This window comes from Bombus bifarius, unplaced genomic scaffold (assembly GCF_011952205.1).
Source record: "Bombus bifarius isolate JDL3187 unplaced genomic scaffold, Bbif_JDL3187 scf7180000008140, whole genome shotgun sequence".
Taxonomy (NCBI): domain Eukaryota; kingdom Metazoa; phylum Arthropoda; class Insecta; order Hymenoptera; family Apidae; genus Bombus; species Bombus bifarius.
In genome coordinates this window covers 2069279-2077868 of record NW_022884468.1, presented here as the reverse complement: position 1 = coordinate 2077868, position 8590 = coordinate 2069279, and the positions used below count along the sequence as shown (strand labels likewise).

General features: G+C 34.5%; 1 protein-coding gene across 1 annotated transcript; it reads right to left on the bottom strand.

The window, feature by feature from the left end:
• Positions 1-5505: 5505 nt before the first annotated feature.
• On the bottom strand, positions 5506-8137 carry LOC117208553. The gene is made up of 2 exons (XM_033449771.1): positions 7790-8137; positions 5506-5887 (listed from the first exon to the last, which is right to left on the bottom strand). Exons 1-2 carry the CDS (start codon positions 8135-8137, stop codon positions 5564-5566), a joined length of 672 nt encoding a protein of 223 aa, XP_033305662.1. The 3' UTR covers positions 5506-5563.
• Positions 8138-8590: the final 453 nt, after the last annotated feature.

The window sequence follows — 8590 nt, the reverse complement described above, 5'->3', positions numbered from 1 at the left end:
GTCCTGAATTCCTGTTAATTGTACCTGACGTCCGGATCGAACGCAACCATTCGGTTTTTTAAAGTTAGATCGTGGAATGAAAACGCATTACGATTATGATCGTCCGATGGTGTTTCGAAAGTGACGTATGGTGTTGCTTAAAAGAAATGGAATAAAAAGTATATTCCGTATTTGGAAGGAGTTTTATATAGCCGAGGGAAATTATCGTGGTGAATAAATAAGTTTTTACGAATGTTCTATGTCTCTTTGTTCTAATTGCATCTATAAACGAATATACACGAAATTCCACGTTTAATTAAAAACGCGCGAGGAAAACGTCGCTTTCGTTGAATTTTTAATTGACAAGTGTAGGATTAGCTGGAGTAGAAAAATAGGAAAGCTGAATCGTCATGATTTTCGCCTGTGATCGTCGAGTAATATCCACATTATCGCAAGCATGAGACGTTCCATTCGGAAACTTTAGATCTATCAAATACGGTCATGGCTGTCTCACGTTATCGTCGCCCATTACAATCGTCGGTAGCGTTAGTTCATTTACATAAGCTATCTACTACTATTGTCGATTACTATTTCTTAATTACCGAGATAATCGAGGAGACGACCTTCGCGCATTGTTCATCCTCGTTCATACATCAACTTGTAAATGAATCGCGCTCTCATCTATCGATGAATCAGAAGGACGAGGTTCCGGCACGTCGCGTCGTTCGGTTTTTTCCTCCAGTTGCTCCTTTTTCTCACGCTGCCTTCCTATAAATCACCGTGTTAGATAATCACCGTTGACTGCTAAGGAATTCGAGTAAAATCTCGTACGTATTAGTCAAGTTACCTGAATTCAAGCCTGTTGAGCTCGAGTAACGTGATTTTCAAGGATAATGGAAAATAAAAAGAAAACAATTATACATAGGTACATATTTGATGCACTTATTTAAAATATCAATTATAATCATAATCATAATGGAAATATTACATACGCGAACTAAACGAGCAACCAGAGAATGCTCTTGCTCCCGCTTCTCATTCGTTTCGTTTTTACTAACTCTTAAATACGCCTTTAAGAATAGCCGGTGGTAGTAAAAAGCGATTCACGGCAAACCACATGCACTACCTAATTATTACAAACTGTACGCGTATCAACATGAAAGGTAGCCATGCGCATGGTATACAATCGTCGACTAATCTACACGACGATATCACTGTTGTACTTGCAAGACGACCATCTGCAAAGTATAATCCTCGACGTGGAAACGGGCAAACAAAGAAGCTGGCATTTGAATGCCAGCGATTGGCATGATCGGGCAACAGACTTCGTGATCCTGCGAAATTGCGACGTCCATGCCTCTGCCTCTTTATTGCTTCTTCGCCGGTAACGCCCGGATCTCGATCTTCGAGTTCGTGCATTTCGTTAATGAAGCGCTAGACATTCCGTTTCGTTTACCACATCGTATAATTGTTTCATGTATTCTCTATTATGAAAGTTGAAAAGACTGCGCGGCGTATGTATTAAAAGGCATTTGAGGTGTTTATTGAACATAGACAAACTAATTAAACTCTTCATGGTGTAAATCGATTCTTTAATTTCTACATACACGGTACGTGGAAAGTTGATATTGTGTATTGTTACGTTATCAATCAAATTAGAAATAAACAGATATCGTTGAACAAACGAATATAGAGGTTGCTGTATCTAAGAGCAGGGATATCGTCGAATCATTTATAATAAAAAAAGTATCTATGCGACGTTTTCTATTTGATGGCTTTACTTTCTCGTAGTTCGAGTTTAGCGATGAGTCAGAATAATTGTATTTTATTCTAGTCTAATGTCCGTGCGCGCGTTTCTCGCGACGTAGCATTAACGCTACGCTTGCATCTATCGAGTCGGTATTACGACACTGCGTTTTCGTATTTTACAGAAGGGAAACTCGTCGAACTATGCTGCTATGTATGTACGACGTATAGATAATGACTATTATGCATACAATAATAGGGATATTACGAAGTGGTACCTACTAGTAATAGATACTCATCGTTTAACAAACTGAAGATTTTGAATTAATGATATCTATGAAGTTTAAGTATATTTCTTTTATGCAAGCATGCAAAAGAGTAATCGTGTATAGAATGATTGGATGATAGTAAAAATAGGCTTCACTCCTATATAGATTAAACGTGAAGATAATTGATTCAAGTTAACAATTAATGGTCGTGTCAGTGATTTATTAAACGTAATTAATGTTTGATTATTTCAATAGATAGATTTCAATAGAACGTTACGTACAGAAATTATAATAAAGAAAACATTTACATTAAACGAAAACGATATCATTTATAACATTATTTTATTTAGTAAAACTCGTTTGCTATGGAAGAATATGTATTAATATTTACTGAATAATAATTGAATTAACTTTTAATGATGTTAGGGAGGTCATAAATTTACTGGATGTTTAATTATGAGATATTGATCGTTAAAAGTAGTTAAATTCGGTTTGCACGCGATAAATTACTATGTAAATGTAATTGAACAAATCTGTGTTGTAATAACATAATCGTTTTATTGTAACAAAATGTTTTCTTTTCCTTAGAGGTAGTCTTTCGATAATGAAATTATTACTCTGACTTCCAGAACTGACATTTTATTTTCGTGGTAAATATTCAATGTAAACGTTAAGCTTGTTCAAATACATAATTCCCAAACTATTTGATTAAAGGTACTTTTTATTAAAGCGTGAAGAATATTTATAGTTAAGGAAAGTAATAATATTTCTGACGCGAGAATGCTTGAACTGTAAGTGGGTAATGCAAGTTTACAGCCTAATATTCTTTCCACAAAGATCACTGCATTGAACACCTACTCTCTGATATACATCTCCATGCATTCCATTTAAACGTAATTATGATATATGTGGTTCAATTTTTCATTTCCTTTAATTAAAAGTTCACCAGTTTTAGAGAAATTAATGTGGCATGTTTAATATAGAAACGGTTACATTTCCTGATTATTTCTTATAAGAAACAAACATTCATTATACAGTACTATCAACTGACATTAAAATTATAGAAATAAGTGCATAGTTACTAAATAAGTCTCCAGAAATGAAAGTGGTATAGGTAAAAAGTGTTGGAGAATTTAACTTCATTAAGGGAATACTTCCGTGTTTCCATCCACAAACTGTATGTAATATTCCAATGAAGCAAGATCGATACTTTCCATTAAACTTGGATATCTAGAATAGTGTTGCCTAAGACACTTAAGTAAACTGATTTGCTATACAAAATATAAATGGATCATACCGAAGTTCTAATAAAAAAAAAATAATAACTAATGATACTAGTAAGTGAGTTGCGATAATAATTAGTTTGAAACTGAAACAAATTATAAGTAGATTACGTTGATTGTATAACATATCTATATGATTTAAAGTTATGTTAAATATGTGTAGCATTTAAGAGAAAATAATATTCTATTTTTACGTAAGTATTCTAAAATTGTATATTAGATTTTGAAATTAAAATTTTCACTACAATACTGCAAGCAGTTCTGTGCTATTATTTTTATTATATATTTTTTAAAGATTAGTACAGAATTTAAATTAAATTAATAATTTCATGTATGATTTAAGATATATTTAGAAACGTCATGTGTTACATTTAAATATAAAATCTAATAAATTAATAAATACATATCTTTCTAACAATCGATCATGTTACTAATTTGAACAATTAATAGTACAAATATGTCTATTTTAATAAATTTTCTCTTGGTACAAGCAAATTATTCATTGCTCTGTAAGTTTTAAGCTATTTGAGATTTTGATCATTATTAAAAGTATGATCATTAGTCGATAAGTTTGCTTCCTTTTATCCCTACATAAGAAATATTTATAATACCAGCACTACAGACAGAGTATGAATCACAGACAGGTCTCTATGATAATTCCTATGTTCGCCGTAACAAATCGCAGAGGGCGTAAGAAACACTAACTTTCCCGCAGGTCGGTATTTCAGCATCTGAGATACGAAGTCTCATTAACGTCACGTCTGTTCTGTCTTTAATCAATGGTTATTCTTGCAGGGAATATATTTATCTACCTTTGAATCATACTCAATCGATATACTCACTAAAGTGCCATCTATTAGTAAGACATTCAACATCTCCTTGAATATTTGTACTCAATAGCTAAAGTATCTTTTGTAGTTTCAGTTTAGTACCATTGTTAATTTTGAGTGGGTAACAAAATAAACATAATTGTTTTTAAATAAATTTCATCTTTTATTACGAAATATGATGTAAAACGTGATAATAAATTATTAAATATTAAATATAGTACATACATAAATATGTTGTTTTCATAAATACTTGATATAAATATAAATATGTCGTTTTTATAAATAGTTAATATAAATAATAAATACGTCACTTATAAATAGATCTACGGTATAAATACCTAATCGATAATACTGAACAATATATAACCTATTACAATTATTGTCTTTCATTGATTCCTATTCACTAATACGATCAATTATTAGGAAGATAATTTTCCTAGATAACTGATTATCACAAATTGCACCCAAGAATTCTTCGAAAAGGCACTTCAAAGAGGTTCATTTTAATAAATAACTATTGTTCTAAATAAATAATGAATAGATAATAAATACTAATTCTAATGCTCGATGATCGTAATAAATAGTGTTCATGAATAAATAAATTAAGTAACATGATGCCATTTCAACTGCGTTTCGCAATTGTCAGGTTATCTCGAACGATTTTATCACAGCTGACTTTAGCTGTTGTCGTTTATTAGTCATGCATATTGTGACACGACTTTGCTTCCCTCGACGATCGGAATTCTATGTCGTAAATTCTCGATCAATTTCGCTCTTGATCAAATATCTTAAGGAAAAATCGTGATAAGTCATATTTTTGGCCCTTCACTAGAGAGCAATTTTCAAATTTAAAACACGCCATCAATTAATTCCATTCGAACAGAGCTCTACTTCTATTTCGTTTTGGGATTAAAATTTCCCCATAAATACTTCAAAAATATCGATTGTTATAACATTAGTCAAGCTTCTGATTTTTTACAAAATATAAGAATTTACTTTTAAAAGAATTATGGTTTCGAAACTAGCAATTTGTTTCCTCCTTCGACTTGTTCTTACTGAGATACTTTCCTTTAGCTAAGAATTAATATGAAAATTATGACAACAGACCATGACTTATCACATTGTTCCCATGTGATCTTCAATTGCTGTTACAAAAGGAGGCAACTCCACTTCACAGTGATCTGAGTAAACCATGAAACAGCAATCGAAAATCAGCCAAAATTAAACCCATTTTTCAAACGTTTCCAACACGAGACCTACTTTTTCCATCGCAATAAATACTTTTTAAATTGATAATTATTAAAATATTAGAACCGCCTCCTCATTACCGCAAATCCTTCAATTGCGTTCGTCATATCATTTTCGTCGAACCTGTTATCGATTGTCGCAAATAAAACGTTCGACATTTCTACTATCGAATTCGAACGTTATTGTCAGACGTTTCTTCCGGCGCTACTTAATAATTGAAAACGTGCCTCCAAGCGTGAAGATAATCTCTGTACTTGAGAAGCACGCCCCAGTCACGAATAAGTCTTCTAGTATCGTCCTCAGGGTTTCGTTCTACCTTGTTCATGATGCTCCTTTCTACACGCGATGGAATCCGAAGAGACGGCATGGCCACGATATTGCTTTCTACTTCGCACAGCATCATCATCAGGTAAGACTGCGTCGTCTTTAGAGCTTTGTATTTTTTCAAACTCATCTCGTCCTCTAACAATTCCTCGAACGCTACAGCAAATTTTTGAAGATCCGTGTGCAACTTTGGAAAATGATTGACGATCTGTAAGAGGAATTAAAATCGTTTGTCATATCTCTGTCGATGACTCATAAAGAGAAGGAATATAAGAGAACCTATAGGTTACAGCTACGTTGAAATTGATTCTTGAAAGATAGTATGCTTTAATAGAATTTTTGTTTGTAATTCTCAAATCTTGTAGAATTACTTTAAATTAAACAAATATAGGTCGCTATAAAAAATATCTATTTTTTTATCGCTTCAGGTTCTAATACGAATTAACTAAATTTTAACGCAATGTATTCTTTTATGTAACTCACACCTGCTATATTAATCTATTTTGTTCAAACAACATATACATGCGTCTACAATTTAATTTCCCCTATACTATGTTATACGATATTACAACATTTCCAACGATATTATATTTAAATGGTACCATTAACAAATCTGTTATCGAATTCATAAAATTGCAATGTACATAAAATTACAATATTATAACGTAATTTCGAACTCTTTTACAACTCTGCGATGATGGCTTTATCGCCGAGTCAGTAACAAAAAGATAGCATTTTAAAAATTCAGTCACTCAAACAATCCATCAATGGATTACGTATCAATAGATCGATCACGATTGTGTCACCTGTTTCACACTTCAATTAGTCTAAGAAATCTTTTCCAACGGAAGATAGAAAAAAGCGAAGCACGCGACGTGTAAAAAGAATCGATATCGTCTGTCGTTGAAACGTGCCGGTGTGAAGAAAAAAAAAAAAGAGCGGCGGTATACATCAGGGAGTACCCTGAACGTTATCACGGATGCGTTATCAACGTGCACGCATCGTTCTGGAGGACAAGCGCGATTACGCAGTCGCGCGACCCGGCTAACATGAGCAATCGTGTACACCGAATACGCCAAGTTGCATTGCGCGCGCAAACCTCGAACAGCCGCGCACGCTTCTGTTTCCCTGCTACTTTATAATAATTACCGTCTCATTAAAATTTGTTATTTAACGTTACGTTAATTAATTGCAACATCGGGATGCTTGGTCAATTGGCCTGGCCGGTGAAAATACGCGCGACCAGCAGCTCTCACCTGTCCTCTCGCGAGTCCGCCGCGCCGCACCTTCTTTCGCCCCGTTTATCCGCGCGCCCCGAAGCTTTCCACGCTCGATGAATATTTATGCAAGGGGGAGCTAAATTAACCGCGTAAAAGAGAATCTTAATTAACCAGCGATACGAACGATAATTAGGTACACCTTTCGGAATGTTGGACATGATGATTCTTCTACTGGCGCGAAATCGTCGTTCTTCGAAGACGAGTAATCTCTTTTTCGTGTTACCGGAAAAATATCGAAGAAACTTTTTAAATAACTTGTCGTTTGATTTTCGTACACTCTATATATTGTGTGTTGCTTTTGAGCGAAGGGTGGCTGATCTCACTTAAGAAATTTATAAACGAAAGCAGTTTACGTGGAAGATAAAAATCTCAGTCGGAGATCTTTGCTTTGATAAGACGACAAATCGTGATCGAACTATTTTGAAGAAACTCTTCGAGCGTTATACTTGCTGGTTATATGGTTCTCTTCTAGTTTTGAAAATTATTGATCCTATTTGAAAAAAATACAGGAATAAGGAATAATTGATAACGTACTGGAGAAGACGAAGGAGCAAACGATTCTCAGTCAAATATTCTCGTTTTCATATAAACAAATAGACTGTGCCATTCTATTATTTCGACGAAACTTTTCGAACATTATACCGATTCTAATTCAACAATTCTCAAACAAGAATATTTATCTGAAAGGTAAAACTGTCAAAGATTTGATGGAAAGACAAATCGCGGCTGAACTACTATAATATCGAACCTCGATCGTTATATAGTCAATTTGACAAACAAAAGGAAAACACGAAGAACAAAAGACAAAGAATGTCAGAAATTAAACTCACCGTTTGCGAATTAGTGTTAGCCAGATTCTTGATCATATGCGTGTCCTTCTCGCCCGGAACCCAGTTTGGGATGTACTGATACTCTTCAACACCGATTCGAACATTCTCGTACAGGTACTCGTAGTCTCGGCTTAAATAATCATTGATAGTCAATTCGTGTTGTAGCCTGAGATTTTGTATACTGTTGCTGGTTTCTTGTTCGATGTTCGTGTCCAAATAATCGTCGATTTCTAGTTCTTCGCCACACGGTAAATGCCACATCGGTAAATTCGATCTGGTGTGTCTTCTTGGCGCTGCAGACACAGCAGCGAGTATCGAGATCAACAGGTAACCACGTGAGACGAACATTTTCGCGATTATAAATAATAAATTAAATAAGTTAAATATGTTTCGAAGATTTTGATTGCGTGGTGTGTAGAACTATCGTAGCGCGTTCGTTCGCTGTAGCTTTTATCAATCGAAGCGTACGATTTGGCTAAAGCGATGTTAGCGATTGGCGTGAGATCGTGAACTGAGATTGTCAAACTCTCGTGCTTCCAGCTTATATACGACATTGTGTAAACAATCGGACGTATATACGCACGCACGTTCGATGACGGGGTGGCGGCTTATGTTTTGTCCAAGTTTTTCGCCGCTCTGCTGAAACTCTTCTTCGAAGCGATTTTTTTTCGAAAATACGACCTACGCCCTGGCTGATTCACGTAACTCTCGTCGCGAAACTATCTGTAGTCACGAACTAATCGTTACGGTAACGTTCGATAGTAATAGAGGTAAATGGCGTGAATTGCAATAAACTCTCTG